Here is an 18,092-nt window from a genome sequence, read left to right on the forward strand (position 1 = left end):
GGGAGAAGGAGCTGGGACTACACCACCATGTTTAGATTCGGCCTTCGCCAAGCCTTCTGACACTGAGATGGGCATGCAGCCTGCTGCTGGCCTGGGTAGAGAGGACTGAACCTTTAAAGGTTTCCACGTCCATGAGATTCCACGGGGAAGGCAGGAACAGGGTGGGTTTGGCAACTGGCCACCTCAATGGGTTTCTGTCTGAAGCCTTTTCCACATAGAAATCTTTTCTAAGGAGAGCCTTTGTCTTCTTTTGGAGGTGGTATGGACTTGTGGTCCTGAGTTCCCCCTTGGAAAGTCTACCTCTGCAAGAATTCTTTAAAAAAAAAAAAAAGAGAGAGAGGGAGAAAGAAAAGAAAAAATATTGCTTCTCCTTTCTTGAACCATGCGTCACTCGCCAAAGAATTCCGCAGCGATAGCAATGTTATGAATAGGGTAGTCATAATGGGCTTCAGAAGAGCCCGGAGCCCAACCACAGGAATCGTTCCTATCACGGCTGAGCTAGAATTGTGCCTTTTATAAAGTGAGTTTTGAGAAGAACACTTATGATCTGCCTTCTGAATTGGCCATTTATTATTTTGTGTTCACCCTTGTGAAATGCTCCTTTAAAAAAGCTGGCTTCTGTTTATATTTGAGAGAGAAATGAAGCCAAATATGCAAGAAGTCATGATGATTCCACCCCAGAGGAGAACGTGTCGAGTCACCCGAGCAAAGCCCTGAACTTGGGGTCTCTCCTTCAAGGGCAAAACACTTATGGCCCCATTAGTTGTCCTTATCAAATTGGGTTGCACTTTTCAGATCAAAGGCAGTGGCACTATAGCTATAGTTAGTTATTACTTGGACAGAAAGAAATCAAAAGCAAGTGAGTGAAAAGATGTATTCTAAACCCAGCAAGGTCTCCATAGAGCCTCGGTGAGGCTTCCTGGATAGGGGATCCGGGCAGTCAGAAGTCTCAGCCACTGTGATGATAAGGCAACCAGAGAGCTCAGCCATCCAAAAGTGGTTAGAAGTAAAGTAGAAGTTTAAGCTGGACTTGGAGAAATCTCTGGAAAAACAGACATTGAAGTGGGATTTCTGCATTGAAAAAATAAGGCAGGAGAACTTAAAAGTGAAGCAAGCAACCAAAGAAAGAATAACAACCTCATGCACAGAGGTGAGTGGTGGTGAAAAAGGGGTGAGTCTGTCTTAGACTGGATCTCTTCTGGCTTCAGTAACGAGGGAGACGACAAAAAGGAGGTCAAAAAGTGTCTTTATCTGGCCTTTGGGGCACAGCTGCAGGTTCAGAAAGAGGCTGCTTTTCATCAGGAAAGGCCACTGAGTTGGAAGAATGGCAGGCTCTCTCTGCAACTATCTTGCTCCAGATTAGGAGTCAGAATGTGCCTGAGATGGTGGGAAGCCCCTGGTCTCCTCTTGTAGCGCAGCTACAATTACCCAGCCCCTGGAGGTGGTGCTCTTTTTAAATAAGGAAAATGTCGGGGGAGCTCTCCAATACTTCTGAATGAGTCCCCACACAAGCTGGTTGGTATTACCTGCTATCACTTACAACATCACGTGTCATTTCACAGTTCAGCTCAAAGTTGATGGGTCAGGCTTTTGGGCTAAAAGCTGAGAAGCTGAAGCTGCTGTTGCTGGTGATGCCTGCTACCCTCAAACAGCTGTGTACATATGAACTTGTAATCTCAGAGAGCAAAATGGAGATTTCAAAGGTTCTTCCCATCACAGGGAAAAAACCCAAGACCTGGTGCCAAAACATCATTCTTCTGTAAAATACTTTAGAAGTTGTCTGAAAATCAGGCCCAGTTGCTTTAGTTCTTCTTAAGTCTCCCTCACTCTGCACCCATGAAGTCATGGTTTCTGTCTTCTTCAAGCATTGGGAGCCAGATGATAACTGGTTATTTTTAGAATCAACTTTACTTCTTTGGAATTGGGGTTGGCTTCCTCCCTGCCTCTTGTCAGCTGTAGGAGCTTAGACATGTCACGTAACCTGTCACCTCTCATCTTCTGCACAGCTTGTTTTGCATATTCAATGAGATGATGTATGTAGAGCTAACGTGTGCCTGGCATGCAGTATGATTGGTAAATGGGACCATATTGTCAGCATTACAACACAAAGTCTTGTTTCCTGAAGAGGAAGAGTTTTACATGGGCGGGGGGGGGGGGGGGAGGGGGGAAGAAAACAACCCGAACTAGACCCTGAGGTCTCCTCACTTACAATAAACAAACATGACCCACCACCTCAAATTTTATCAGTCATTAGAAATTCTGGCAACAGCCTGCGGGTGTAGTCTCTTGATCTGGAAGAAAATCCTTGGAAAGAAAATGTGACCTGTGCTTATTATCATCTTTCCTATTTCTACACTGTCTTTAAAATTTTCCCCAACAGCCCAAAAAGTAAAAGTCAATCCAAAATAAACCATGACAAGCAGTGCAGGAAAGCACGAATGTTGGAAAGCAAAGTAGCACATACGCAAACACACTCCCACTCCTATAAAGCCTTGTTCTCCAACTTTGTCCTTGTCCCTCAGTACATGATGCAGGGGGCAGGCTTCCTGAATTCCCAAGTTGCTACAAATGGGGGGACAGGATGAATATGACCCACTGCCTTGAGAGCTGCTTTGGGAGCTCTTAGAGAGCTGGGTCACTCAAGATCAAGCCCCTGCTCCAGAAGTGAGGCCAGGGCTGGTGTTGGCATAGCACCGGAGCATTCTGCTGGTGGGTCTGGCGGGGTTGAGGTGGGTCCTAAGAGTCTCCTCAGGTGGTTTTTATTGTGCTTGGGAGAGTGGGGAAGGAAGCCACTGTGAATTGCCACGCATGTGCCTTTACCATCAACCACCACTGCTGCCAACAGGCCCTTCTTCTTGCTGCTCAGTCGGTCGTGTGCTTGGCACTGCTGGTCTCGGAAGCTGGGCAGACCCTTGGGACAGGGAAGACTCTCGCAGACGGCATGCTCCACGCTGGCACCCAGGCAGTGTGTGCCTCCAGGTCCAGGGCTAGAAGGGAGGAGGAGGTCTGCGTTAGCCAGCTGTTCTGTGCAAACAGCAGGGGCACTTCTCAGCTGTCCCTCTTGCCAGAGCAGACATGCGTGGGAAGAGATCCCTCAAGCAACCCCTTCTGCTCTTCCAGACCATCCTGGGCAACCCCAGCCCCACACTGAAGGCATGTTTCAGTGAGCCATGAGAAAAATGCATCCAAGGACTGTAAATCAAGGACATCTGGAAACAGAACACAGCAACATCAGTTCAGCAAAGATGTGTATGTAATACAGACAACTCCAAGGGAAATTTGGTGTTTTTTCTTTTCTTACTTCTCTAAAACGAAGATCTTTAAATGACTCCTGGGATACTCTAGAGGTTACCAAGTTTCAAGATGAGTAAATAAATGCTCTCATTTACTTTATGATGAATAGAATCAGAATGATTAATTCACTAGCTCATGGGCTTTTGGTGGAGACCATTTAGATCCTGGCTGTGCCATCTTAATCAGGGCTAGTGTGACTTCACACATGGTCAGTGCCACAGTCTTGAGTCCCCAGTGTTCTGTGCCTAGATGGGATTTTAAGCAATTCTGGAGACCTGGCTGGGTTCATTGGCCAAGTCCACATGTGTAGGGGGGAATCAAAGTAGAGCAGCAAGACACTGATCTCTCTGGACAAAGCATGGCTCTGCCCAGCTCCTGGCCCTGGGGTATTGTCCTCAGAGGACTCTACCCAAGGCAACCTCAATGGTTCCATTGATCTTCAAGATGCCAAGAACATTAGGAAAGAATAAGATTTCTTTCTTTCTTTCTTTTTTTTTTTTTGTACTCTATACTTTCGGTTGAAATTCAGCATAAGGGTGAAAAGGGCTCAAATCACAACTGTTCTGTTCCATGAGTTTTCACAAACTGCACGTACCTGTTGGCAGCAAGACATTTTGAACACATTAAATGATTCTTTTGGGATATGCTTTTCCCTGTGCCATTTCCCATGTTCAAATGGCAGGGCCACCCTGTGATTATGGCTTTAGGAGAGAGATCTAAAAGCAGAAAGTGGTAGAAGTCTTTATGCTTTTGTGTCATAAAAGTTCACAGAAAAGGTCAGTGAGATTTTTTTTTTTTTTTTTTTACAAATCAAGAGCAGGGAGTGAACATTTTTGGTCTTGTGGGTCATAAAGCCTCTGTTGCAACTATTCTGCTCTGCCACTGTAGCACACACACACACACACAAAAAAAAAAAACCAGAGGTGATATGTAAATAAGTAAGTGCGACTGTGTACCAATAAAACTTTATTTACAAAACCAGATGGTAAGCCAGATTTGCTACAGGGACAATAGTTTGCCAGCTCCTGGTCTACACAGATGTCTTACACAAAACATCTCAGGTAGAGGAAAGGCTCCCTTCATACCTCTGTGTCTGCATATGTACAGGAAGTCAATCCCCTTTCCTGGGAGTGGAAGGAGCCTGGGTGATTACATACCCTGGTAGCTCTGTTGGGAGGCTCTGAGTTCTAGTCTCCAAGTTAGGCTCAAGTTAGGAAATGGCCAAACCTCTAAAAGGTTTATAGGATTTGAGAACAGAGGGTTCTTGTGTTTTGTATCCTTCTTAGAACACCAGGCAGGCAGCCAGACCTCAGAAAAATGATTGCATAGTATATTTACGCAGACTGAATGTCAGACCACCTCCCCAACAACTCTGGGCCCAAGCATGGACAGAATGGATGTACTCCTGTGCCATAAAGCACTTTGTGGAAGAGGAGAGGGGCTGGACCCAAAGAGCCAAATGGGCCAGCAGCAGAGCCATCTCCATAGCAACAGGTAAGTTTCCATGACTGGGGACCAGGAAGAGCTGTAGCAAAGGATGTTACAAGTTACATTGTGTCTTTCTTGCCCAAATTCATGCTGAAGTCCTCACTCCCAGTACCGCAGAATGTAACCTTATTGGGAAATAAGGCCATTCCTGATGCAATTAGTTAAGATGAAGATATAGTGGGGTGCAATGAATCCCTAATCCAATAGGACTGGTGTCCTTATAAAAAGGGAAATCTGGAGACAGGGAGAATGCTATGAGATGAAAGAAGAGATCAAGATGATGCTTCTACACTCCAAGGAACACCAGAAAATGCCAGCAAACTACAAGAAGCTAGGAGGAAGGCATGGAAAAGGGACTCATTAGGATCCATTGAGGGACCAGCCCTGACGACATCCTGATCTTGGACTTCAAGCCTCTGAAACCATGAGAAAATAAATCTCTATTTTTCAAGCCTCTCAGTATGTGAAACTTTGTGACAGCCATTCTAACAAATGAATGTACAAGATGTAACAAGGACCAGACACATTCTCACAGATCACAGATTCAGACTCCGAGAAAGTGGTGCAAATATTAAATGGTTTAGGACCCCAAATGGACTGGAATGGAGTTAAAAATATAAATTTGGCTGGTTTCTAAAAGAATCAGAAAAGATCCAATAACTGATAACTGACCTTGCTGATAACGCCAAGGTTGCGGGTTCATTCCCCGTACGGGCCACCAAATGCCGCAGTCTGGCTAGGCACAATTCAGGAGCCACTTGTCAAAAGAAACAAACTTTATTTTTAGAACCACACAGGCCAAACAAAACAGCTCCTCAGGAAAAACCCTCAGAGCCCAACTGCCACCACCGGCTTCCCACAAGCCTCTCCCAAAACTACAAGCCTCTCCACCTCCCACAATCCTCCTGCTCTTGAGGCTGATTGGCTGGGTCGTGTGGGCGGAGCCAAAGAAGTCCCCCAATGAGCAGCTCCGTAGTCTGAAAGGGAAGGGAAACAGCCCAATGAGCATCACCACAGAGGAGCCAATCAGCTAGATGTTGCTGGGGCCGCTGTGAGCCAATCATCAGCTGGCAGTCTGAAAGGGCCGGGAAACAGCTCAATGAGCATCTCCAATGAGCATCACCACAGAGGAGCCAATCAGCTAGATGTTGCTGGGGCCACTGTGAGCCAATCATCAGCCGGCAGCTGGAAGTTTGCTGGGGCCCCTTCGGCTGTGGCTCTCAACATCATACGCCTTGGAGTGTAGACTGTTATTTGTGCCTGTCATGTAATTAATTCCCTGAGTTGTCACTGAGCTTCATTCATTTCACCTTCAGTTCCATCCATTTCCACCAAGTGCTTTCTCTAGATTTACATTTGTCTGACCCACTTAGATCCTACCATCTTTATACCTGTCAGTGGGTAGGTGGAGAGGAAAAGGGTCACAACTTAATGGAGGTCCTGGATCCAGGAGAACATGGACCTCGGGAGCAGAAGACAGCCCGATGCCTTGTGTGCTTCAGCATGCCGCCCTCCACATCGGTTTGTGCTGCTGCTTCTCTGTGTCCAACCTTCCAGCCACTCTTTCTAGCTTACTGCACTGTCATCCCCATGCCCCACCTTAACTCTCTTCCATCCCTGAGGCTATCTCTACCATACATTTTTTCCTATCCACAGCCTTTCCTCATCTTCTTTGGGTCTGTCCGAAGCTTCTTACCATCCATCAGCCATGTGAAATGGTGAACTGGGTGCCTGTCTCCCTCCTCTTCTCCTTCAGTCTCTAGTGGAGAACCCCAAACAGGATGATCTTGATAAACAATAGACTGCATTGAACTATATTATTAGAATTTATCTTACAATGAATGAGGGGGGAAGGAAAGGGAGAGTCAGGGATGATGGCAGAGTAGCAAGTGCCAGGAATCTGTCTGTCAACCTAGACAACAATCGAATGGACAAAAACTGTCTGAAGTAACTATTTTTAAATTCTGAAGTTTATTCGAAAGTGTTTGGGTTCCAGGAGAGAGACTGACTAGTGAGTTACAGTTAATTTTGGTCAATATTAACTTTTAATGTGACAGCAGTTACTATTCATCCTCCACTCCCCAGTCCCATGGTAAGCAGCCAAGATGTAGCTTGATGGAGCCGGGGCAGAGGATGAAGACCTGATCCTCCAAATATCCAGTTTCTGTGTTCTGAGTGCTGCTTTTGATTGCTGAGGTACAGACACAGAGGATGGCTGACGTTGTTACAATCCTCACCAGGTAAAACAGCTTCCAGAAGATTTCAAGGAGCAGCACTTTTTTTTTTTCTATTTAAGACACTGAAGGATTAAACACAACTGAATACCTAGGAGAAGTCAGAAGGCTATGAAGCATGCTCAGGAAAAGATTCATGCCCAGAAAAGACCTGAGGAAGCCTTAAGCTTTCACTTCATTCCTGACATGGCTGATACCATCCAACCATAACAAAACAAACTAAACAAACACATTAAACCCCAAATTACTATAAAATTCAAATGTCCAGTTCTCAGTTAAAAAAAATCACAAGGCATACAAAGACACATAAAAGCATAGCTTATTCAAAGGAATGAAATACCTGAGCAGAATTTTCCTGAGGAAACCCAGATGTTGGACTTAGTAGACAGAACAACTTCAGAACAACTGTCTTAAAGATAGTGAAGAGCTGAGGAAAACACAGACAAAGACAGGAAGAAAATTATGAACAAAATGAGAATACCAATAAATCGAAATTTAAAAAGGAAAGAAAAATAAAATTTGGAGGATTGGAAAGTTTGATAACCAAACTAAGCATATTTTAGCAGGCCAAAGAAAGAATCTGCAAACTTGAATACAGGAAAATAGAAATGATCAATCCTGAGAAGAAGAAAAAAAGAAGAAAGAAAAGCGAATAGAAGAGATCTGTGGAACACCATCAAGTGGACTCATGTATACATTATGGAAGTCTCAAAAGGAGGAGAAAAGGGGGTAAAGAGATGATATGAAGAAATAATGACTGAAACCTTTGTGAATTTGAAAAAAGAAACGAAGCTACAAATTCAAGATCAGCAAACTTCAAGTAGGATAAAGATGCAGGGCCCCACACTGAGGCACATTAAAATGAAACTGTCAACATACATGTGAAAGAACCAAGGGAGCAGAGAAATGACACACAGAAGACATCTTCAATAAGATCGTCAGATTTTTTTTTTTTAATCAAAACACACTGGACGGGTATATTCAAAGTGCTCAATAAAATAGATAAAATAAAACTGCCAACCAGAATTCCGTATCAGCAAAACTGTCCTTCAATAATGACAGGAAAATAAGACTTTCACATATAAACAAAAACTGAGAAAGTTTGTTAGCAAAGAGCTACATCATGAAAAATGCTAGAGGGAGTCCAAGTTCAAATGAAAGGATTCAAGATGTAAACCGGAAGGCATAGGAAGCATTAACATCTCCAGTCAAGCAGGCATGAAGCTAAGCTTTGTTGGTACAATGCACTAGAGTGACAGTGGAGGAGGGACAGGCTTTTCTCCCTGGTTCTGGTATGGGATCTCTCTGTGTGCAGCCATGGTGGCCTGTGATGCCTGCCACCTCCCTGTGGGCAGCAGCCTCCCCCACGCAGGAGGATGGCTTCCAAGCACACTGACCCACTGGGCAGATATTCCCATCCTTATCTGAGAGGTAGTTTCTTCCCTTGGACACTTTTCACTGACACCCCTGACTTCCCAGAGAGGTCCACAGCATAGCACTTCTGCAAGCCCCCTTCCCCCTCACGCAGTGGGCCCCAGCTGTACCCTCTCCAACACGGTCCGGTCCATGAAATGTCAGCCCTGGGTGTTTGTGAGGGGGGACACCCTCATCCAGATTTGTTCCTTCCTCGAGTGCTCTGCCTCAGACCTGAAGCTGGCTGCTCCCTGTGTCTGCTCTTCCGGTATTCATTAGCATTCTCTTTGCCTCTTAGCAGCTAACTCCCCATTACCCCAGTCACCTGTTAGAGCTAACGCCTCTTTAAACATTCTCTGTTCAAAATATACATGACCCAAGGAATTTACTTTTTCCAAGTTTCCCTTTGAGTCAACAGGAGAACAGGAAGAGCAACCTGCCAGCTGCATGAGTTGCTACCCAAGTGATTCCAGTACCACACTTGGCAGGGCCCTGTACATGCCCCCCTCGCTCTTCATGACTGGGGTTCAGTAGTTCCCCCCACAATTTTGCTTTTCAGGGTTTCAGTTATCTATAGTCAATGATGGTCTTAAAAATGCTGGAAATAAACAATTCATACATTTTAAATAACTTTCATTAATACATATTGCTATAGCTGTCCTATTTATTGTTAATTATTATTGTTAATCTCTTACTGCATCTAGTTTCCAAATCAAATTTTATCATAAGCATGAAAATAGGAAAAAATTCTGCAAATGTCTTGGGACCTATAGGATAAAGGGAGCTGCTGTAGAGGTAACCTAGAGGAACCATGACATTCATGGGGCCTCTTATATGTATCCTGGTCCTGAAACCAAGAGAAGGAGGTACCCTCCATCTGTGGCCTTACAAACACAGAAGGAAAATCATTGTGGGGGAGGGGAGGTCCATAAAGGGCTTTCTGAAACTTCAGTGGGAAGAGCCTCAGGAGGGGAACAACTTTACTAAGGATCCCATGCTGGGCTCTGTGGAGGAAGGCTGATTCATATGGACAGAAGGAACTTTAAGAGATGCTGCACTAGGGCCAGCAAAGGCAGGTGCGTGCAAGAGAACAGATTCCCATGGGGCAGGTGGAGAGCAGAGGGCTGGGACTCTCCTTCACCCTGGAAGTTTCTCTGAGTTATGCAGGGTGGGTGAAAAACAAAATACATCTAGGAAGGCTAAATAATAGAAACATAGCTTGATACGGCTAAAATAAAAACAATTAGAATAACAATTCGTGTGGAACTGTCACTCTTTTTGAAAGCTAAAGGTGGGTCCATGTCTTTCACCCTGCCTTTCCCAGGAGGGCTAGAAGTCCAGGCCTGTGGGCTCCACAGCACAGGCTCAGAGGCTGGCGAGGCCTTGTGGGAAGGGCCTATAAGTGGAAATCTCACCCTGAAATGAGGATTTGCCACCTGAGAACATGGAGGAGACGCTACAAAGAAAGAGGCACTTTTATGTATACAGTGATGGTACAATAGCTAAGGTGCCTGAGTGCTGGTGCCCAGTCAGCCCTTCATAACCATGAACTCATTAAGATGGCACAGAGAGTCAGAACCGTTCCTGATTGTGGCCTTCAGATGAGGGACCCAAACCTTCCCAAGACGTGGAAGTAAAAAACATAAGGCACAAGAGCTCCTGTTCTGGGATGGGCAGCAGCCTCCCCCACGCAGGAGGATGGCTTCCAAGCACACTGACTCAGCTGCCATGAGGCTGGAAGGGCCAGTCTGGCTCACTGTCAGCTGGGGCACAAGGGTTTCTTAAGGTACATCTTTGATATCATCCCCAATGTCCAGTCTTCCTTTTTTAGTACTTTCTAAATACCAATAGAGTAGAAGCTTAGATATAAAACAAAATGGTCTGAATAGGCCCTTCACAAGAAAAGGATATCCAAATGACAAAGAGACACACACCTGCTCAGCCTCATTACTGATGAGGCAAATGCAAATTAAAATTTCCATTAGATGATACAACACTCCCACCAGAATGGCCACAGTGGGAAAGAGTGATAGCACTGTGCGTCAGTAAGGACAGGAGAAAGTGGAAACCCACCACAGCTTCTTGGCAGTGGAGAGGGGATGGGCACTTTGCAGGGTTTGCAGGTCGTCATATGATCATGTGTGCCTGCACGCTAGCAGCTGGTGACTCCTCTTCCACTTTGCTGACACCCACCCACACATGTGCCCCAAAGCACATGCCTGAAGGTGACGAGCAAATCTCTGCAAGGAGTTTTACTTTTCTTCAGGTTTAACCTTCATAAACATGTTTAAAGATAAAAAAGAAGAAGCTAGAGAGGCTTTGGTGGGTAACTGCAGAGATGGTGACAAAGGAGAGCTCCATCCCTAGTTCTCACCAGGCAGGGTAAGGATGGTCTCCTAGTGGGGTGGGCACCACAGCGCCTCAGACTGACCTAAGTTCTGAGCAGAAGAGCAGCAGAGGTTTGCCACGATGATCAGGATTGTGAGGCATCAGATCTGCCTCTCTCCTTGCAAGGGGCTGGACATGCAGAATCAAGGTAGGATGGAAGAGAACGATGCCAGCTGGTGGCACCTCACTTACTTTCTGCCTTGCCCTATTAAGTGAAGATAGATCAGAAGACAAGGTCACAACAGCAATTAAGACCCTCTTACCATCTAGCAACACAGGGAGCTCAGCAGAGAGCACAAGTTCCACTCCTGATGGGCTCTGTGAGCTCTCATGAGCAAGTTGGGCAAAACTGTAGCATTTGGGAAGTGGCTGTGGGCTGCTAACACGACTCCCCAACAGCTGACATCCTAGCGTTAAGACCTCCTCTGTAAGGTATCCAAGCAACACGTGGAACTTCTTCTCAAGTGTAGAAGACAGAGTTTTAAGAACTACCCATATGGGCTCTAGGTCACCTGGCAGGCTGAAAGCACATATGTGGGGTCCCATGTGAAAGCAAAAATCAATGACAGCCACAGAATGTCAAATGCCCATCTCTGTGCTGAGTCTTGGATGACTTACTGCACCCCTTTCCCTTTGTAGTGCTCAAGGGACAAGTCTGTAGGACGATCCTGATGCATCCCACTTCTGTCCTCCACTTGCCTTCCTGCCTTGCACTTGCTGGGACGGAGCTGACTGTCCCAAAGCACATCTGAGCCTTTCTCCCCGCTGCCCCTGATCAGCCTGTGTTGGAGTAGCAGATTAGAATTAGAGATGACTTCTCCACCTTGCAGCCTTTGGTTATAACTTCCACTGACAGCGACACAAAAGGCAGGATAGGATGATCCAGGAAGCTGGTATAAAAACACAATTGGTCCCCAGGGCCTTTGTATCAGCTGACAAGAATAAAAGTTCTACTAGCTGTAGAGATCAAGACTAGGGGAATAAAAAAGGTGGAGTGAGGGAGACATCTCTGGCTAATATTTTTGGACAGTGAACAAGCCAGCTGCAGAAGATGAGGAAAAGAGCCAGGGACATGAATCGAAGAGGGTGGAGAGAGGGTCATGGGAGCGCTCCAAGCCTCAGACACACACAGCAGTGAGATCTGGACATCCCTGTGGAATCTTGAGCAGCCAGCCCCGTGATTTAAGGAGTGAGATGGAGAGGACGTTGTTTTGGTCAGAACTTGGCTCCAGAGACTCGATCAGCTGTGCTTTGTAACAATCACCACATCAGGTCATTGTGCAAAAGCTGGCTGTACACTGCAAACCTGGACTTCATAAAGTGCACATCTCATATCTCTGCAGGAAGCCCCCAAGATTGCTGCTAACCTACCCAACAGAGGCCTGCCCATCTCTTCCCCTTCATGGGGCTGGTGCCATGAAGGTGAGAACCTCCTGGAAAGACTACCCAGAGGAAAAGGGCACACTGTTTCCATTCTGAACAGGACATGGAGCTACACTGCCACTGCAAGAGCTCACACCGACTAACGAACGCAGTGTAATCATCACAGGAGCAAAGCCCCCATTCCTCTCACTTGAGTAAGGCCCTGTATGTGGTGAAGCTTATTCTTGAGATGCTACTGAGACTTCTGGCTCTGAGCAAGAGCCTCCCTGGGGCAGGGCAAGGATGGTGGACCTCAGGTGTAGGGGGACCTGAATTGCACTGCCTGGCTGATCAGAGGATCCAGGCTTCAGGGAAGTGAGATGATAAAAGGGAAGGGGGCCCACCCGGTGCTCTAGCTTTTTGGTCTAATAATTTCTCATAAGTTTTGGGTTTCTCAGGGAGAAAGGTATTAGGAATGCGTTTTGAGGCCCTGAAGAGATTGCTCTTCTTGCCAAGCATGCAGCCAGGGTGTGAGGTGATAAGAACATTGACAGAGGAGCTGCTCTGTGCAGACCCAGAAGGCAGGATGGAGCCCACACAGGTGTGACCTGTTGCAGATCTTCAGGATGTTCAAAGGCCAGCAGGGAGGACAAAGGAAAAACAAGTGAGCCAAGAAGTAACAGTGATCACCTAATGCTATAATACCTGAATGTTCAGTGCTGAGGGAGACAGGTGGTCAGGAAGGGGTTTCTTTGAGGAAACGTTATTTACACGGAGACTCAAAGACACAAAGGTACATTAGGGAAAGGAAAAGAGGGGCAATCAAGGGCCTAAGTGAGAACATTGTGTCTGAGGAACAGAAAAGAGGCTTTGAGGCTGGAATGGGTTGGATGCTGGCCCCTTGGGCCCCCTGAAGACATGTCCACTTAGATATGATTTCACTGAGAAAAAAAGATCTTAGGAGATGCAATTAAGGACCCTGAGATGAGATCATCCTGGATTAGATAAGGCTTAAGTGCAGAGATAGGTGTCCTTCTAAGAGAAGAAAATGTGGGCAGACACACAGAGGAAAGACCACATGAAGAGGGAGATGGAGACTACACTATGCCTCTATAAGTCCACGACAGCCAAAGACTCTCAGAGCCACTGGAAGCCTGGGAGGCACGAAACAGATTTTCCTTCAGTGTCAAGAAGGAACCAATGCAGCACACACCTTGATTTTGGACTTCTGGTTTCCAGGACTGAGCTCCAAACCCAACCCCCTACCACTTAGCTATGCTACTTTGGGCAAGTTACTTAACTTGTTTCTGACTCAGTTTTGTATTTACACAACAGGAATTTAAAAAGATCCCTCTCCCATACAGCTGCCTGAAATTACTTACTAAATCAATGCTTAAGCAATGATCAAAAACACAAATAAGGGGACAAAGGTACATTCAGACACTGTTGATGGGACTTCAAATTAGTACAACCACTCTGGAAAGCATGGAAAAAATAGTTTTCTGATTCCTCAGAAAATTAGAAATGGAACCACCATATGATCCAGCTATCCCACTCCTTGATGTTTACCCAGAAGAACTAAAATCAGCCTACCATAGTGATACAGCCATATCAATGTTTATAGCAGTGCAATTCACAATAGCCAAGTCATGGAACTGGCCCAGGTGCCCGTCAACGGATGCACGGATAAAGAAAATGTGGTTTATATACACAATTGAGTTTTACTCAGCCATTTAGAAGAATGAAATTATGGTATTTGCCAGTAAGTGGATGGAAATGGAGAACATCATGCTTAATGAAATAAGTCAGACTCAAAAAATCAAGGGTTGAAGGTTTTCTCTTGTGTGTGGAAGCTAGAGCAAAGTAAAGGGGATAAAGGGCAGGGGTCAGATATCGTAAACATAAAGGGAAGATCGGTGGAGCAGAAGAAGGTGACTGAGGGGGATGAAGGAGGGACAGGAAAGGGGGAAATTCAGAATGAATTTGATAAAATTACGCTCTGAGCATGTCTAAATATACAACAGTGAATTCCACCTCTATGTATATCTATAAAGCACCAATTAAAAATAGATAGAAGACCAGCAGAGAAAGGGGTATAGGGAGGGAGGAGGAGAGGGAAAGAGGAGTAACAAACAACCAGGGACTCAAATGGAGAAAATTAAACTTCGTGCGTATGATTGGGTCCAAATGAACCCGACTATTATGTATAATTATAATAATGCACTAATAGAAGCATAAAAATAAATGCCTAGGGGAACTTGGCATATAGTGAGCGCCTGCTGCATTTGCTGTTCTTAACGTGGTCATATGTGAAGGAGGTAGAAAAGAGCAAAGGGATGGCACCTGCACACGGGGGCTTTGCGTTTGAGCAGTGCACTGGTCGGAGGTGCTATGTACCAAGAGGGCAGAAGCAAGCAGAGAAGAGAGAGCAGTGCTTAGAAAGGGTCTGGTTTAAAGAGTTGGAGAAAAAAAAAAAAACAAGGGAAGTCTATGGGAGTGGGGACAGGGCTTTCATCTGTCATTGCTTGTCACTGTAGGCCCACACCTCACAGGGTCCAGACTTAGGATCCTGTGAAGGCTTACAAAGGCATGGTGGTGAAATGGCATCACAGGGAAGGAGCACAGACCTGGGAGCACTGAGAACATCCACTTTCTCCTTTGGTACTTGTCCACTGCCCTGCTGCACAGGGCCTTGCTGGACAGCAGAGATGAGCAGTGAAGGTGTCTCTGTGTTCATAATAGTCAGAGGTGCTGTCACCCATAGACCCTCAGTGGCCAGGTGTGGCAGTCCTACCCATTCCCCTATTCCTCAGTGGAGACATGCACAAAGGTGGGCAAAAAGAGGTAAAATTCATGGCCACCACGAGGTGGGAGCCTGATAAAGAAGAATAAGGAAAGGAGTTTTTTTTACAACAATTTTGTGATTTCCAGATCAGCCTCTCTTTTGGGGAGATTGGGCTTGGAGGAATGAGAAGAGAATCCTAACACAGGAGGCCTTCTGGCAGGCCAAATCAGAGAGGTATACTTATGCACCTCTGAACTAGGGGATCTTCAGGAGCTTTTCATCACAAGAAGCCCCTGTGGTAGCCCAGAGCCACCATAGGTGGGCAGGGCAGGACGCAGCTGGAACAGTGATAAGGACCAGTCAAAGCTGGAAGCCACAAAGTTCTGGAAAGCCTCCTCTGATGCTGCCGACTAGAGAGATACCCTAGCCCATGTCATTCCAAGGCAAAAGGACAATGTGGGTCTCACATAGGCTGTGACCAGTATGTTTGGCCAGCACTTATAACATGTTCTTGCAGGTGTTAAACACAATCTCAACTGTCCACTCTCTGGGACAAAAGGGCCTTCAGGCATTCAGAGGCCCTACTATTGCCTTCTGTGATGTTTACTGGGAGTTACCTCATGTGTAATGATGCAGAAGGCCAGACCTGAGCCAGAGCCCACAAGCTCCAGTCACAAACAGGGGACAACCATGAAAACCATGACCCGAGCAAACTTTTTTCTGTACTTAAAGGTTTTCCACCCAAGTCACCCACCCCAGAGCCACCAGGCAGAATTGTGAGGTGGACAGTGTGGGACTAGGTCTCATCCCCATCTTCTAAAGTGCTAACAATAAGAGGGGCTGTTCATTAACTATAGATCAAGGACTTTACATGCATTTCCACCAGTTATTCCAACTTGTAGCTGGTAAGACAAGATATAGCCATCAGTTGCTATAGAGAGCCATACTGGGGGGCGGTGGCTAGAGCTAGAGCTCAGTGGTAGAACGACTGCCTAGCAAGTGTGAGGCCCTGGGTTCAATCCTCTGTACCACATAAAAATAATAAAATAAAGGTATTATGTCCACCTACAGCTAAAAAAAATAATTAAAAATAAAGAGTTTTTCTGGGGTTGAAGACTTATCCACCCTGAGATGCTTCGCTCTACCCTCTTGCTCCCCATAATGGGGAAACAGGGGCCCACACATGGGACTTCCTTGAGATCATATGACTCATAACCAACAGAGCCAGGCTCAAACCACAGCACCATGAATCCAAACCTATAACTCTCTTTTTGGGGCCAGAGGTCAAGCTATTAACTTCAACATTAAAAAAAAAAAACTGTAAAAATTGAAACCCCCCTTTATTAATTTCTCAGCATTTAGCCAAATAGAGTTTCTAACCATCTATCCATTTGTGCTTTTAGTTAAGAGATTATTCCTAATAGATAAAACACCTACTATGTGCCAACCACTCTGTATTATGTTGTGAAAAGGCATACTATGCACTGCCATATATGTTCTAGTCACTGACTGAACTATGGGCACATCCCTTCCTTTATCCAGGAGGTCCCTGGTCCTGGCTGGCCACTGGAATCATCTGAGAGACTGAAGGCATTCACTCTCTGTGGCCCACCAACAGCGTCTGTGTGATTTAATTAACAAAGCTTGAGCATCAGAATTTCTAAACACAAGAGGTACTTGCTAATTCTTCATTGACATGACATATATGTGCATATAAAGCATTTCTTTCTTAGTCATGATTTACAACTTGCCCATTTTCCAAATTGACATGACACCCAAGACAGAAAACAGACCATTAAAAGAAACACTTTAAATTGCGAAACAAAGATTAAAGGGGAAAACTTGTGTTGATGAACTTATAAAAATTGAGCACAAATCTCTCTCTGGATCCAAGGGTGATCAGGAAGATCTTGGTGTCATTGTAATCAGTAAAAGAAACTGAGAAGAGAAAAACACACCCCTTCAATTTTTTTTTTCCTGTCAAATACTTCTAGGAAGACTTGTGAAAAATATTCCAATGAACAAGATTGCTAAACACACAGATTCTTTGGACTAATGAACAAGAAGCCTGCTCCAGAGTCAGCCAACAGCTAATTTGAAGGCTGGACTCCATTTCCGGAAGGTCTACAGGCTTCCAGAGAATGACCCTTGACTAAGTAAACCACGAAGCTGGCGAGACAGACTGCCATCCAGCTGTCTCAGGACATCTCTCTCCCAGAGCCTAGGCAGGGAGTCAAGAAGCCAGCTCACCACAGGACTCCTCCACCTCCGTGTTCAGGGAGAGCTCTAGAGAAGCCGAGATGCCATCTGACACTCGAGGCCCTGGCACCGGACCTTGGTTCTCTCTCATTTTCCGCATGCTTGGTTCTTGGTATAAGGCAGTCTAACTGCAGGTTGGCAAGACCCAGGGAGGCATCTTGGAGAAGGCCTGGTCAAGGGGCACTTACGGCGGGTTGTCGCATTTCCTCTGCCGGAACCGCGCTCCTGTCCCACATGTCCTGCTGCACATGCTCCAGGAACCCCACAGGCTCCAGTCTCCATCTACATGCTCTGGGATGGGCGTCTTGCTCACACACTCCCCTGCACGGCACCACTGAAACACAGGAGGGAGGGCCAGGCCTGAGCACTCAGCAGAGCTTCTCCTTTCCCAAAGGACTGCGGGTCCCTCCATAAGGCCCCACATTGATTTTTGAAATTTACATAAAAGTAGACTATGACAGGATGTGCATATGTGTTGTCTATTGATTCTACATGCTCAATCTGATATATATTTCTCTGGGGTTTGGGTTTTGCCCCAAACTTCCCCATACAAAGTGGCCCATTGGGATTTTATAAATTCTCGAAAAAAAGATAATTCTGCATAGCTTGTGAAGGAACCTGAACATTGGCAGACTTTACTTAACATGACTGTCTATCTCTCTGTTATGGGTTCTAGGGTGGGGGTGGGTGCACAGGGATGAAAGCCAGCTCCATGTAGATCACTGTGGTTCTTTCTAAGGATAAGAAGCCAATCCTCTAAAACATATCTTCCCAGACTGTGTGATTTAGTGGCTCCTAATCACGGTATCAGGATGAACCATGACTTCCTTTTCAACCATTGCAATGAAACTGAGGACAAAGCTGTATGG

General features: G+C 45.7%; 1 protein-coding gene across 2 annotated transcripts in view; it reads right to left on the reverse strand.

Annotated features, from left to right (window-relative positions):
- Adamts17 (ADAM metallopeptidase with thrombospondin type 1 motif 17) overlaps nt 1-18,092 on the reverse strand; it is a 349,540-nt gene that overhangs the window by 118,565 nt on the left and 212,883 nt on the right. For both annotated transcript variants that reach the window (XM_026394730.2, XM_026394729.2), the window contains exons 12-13: nt 17,412-17,557; nt 2,821-2,987 (exon numbers count right to left, since the gene is read on the reverse strand). In XM_026394730.2, coding sequence (XP_026250515.1) covers nt 2,821-2,987; nt 17,412-17,557 — 313 coding nt within the window. The remainder of the gene's footprint in view (nt 1-2,820; nt 2,988-17,411; nt 17,558-18,092) is intronic.

Source organism: Urocitellus parryii, chromosome 6 (assembly GCF_045843805.1).
Source record: "Urocitellus parryii isolate mUroPar1 chromosome 6, mUroPar1.hap1, whole genome shotgun sequence".
Lineage (NCBI taxonomy): Eukaryota > Metazoa > Chordata > Mammalia > Rodentia > Sciuridae > Urocitellus > Urocitellus parryii.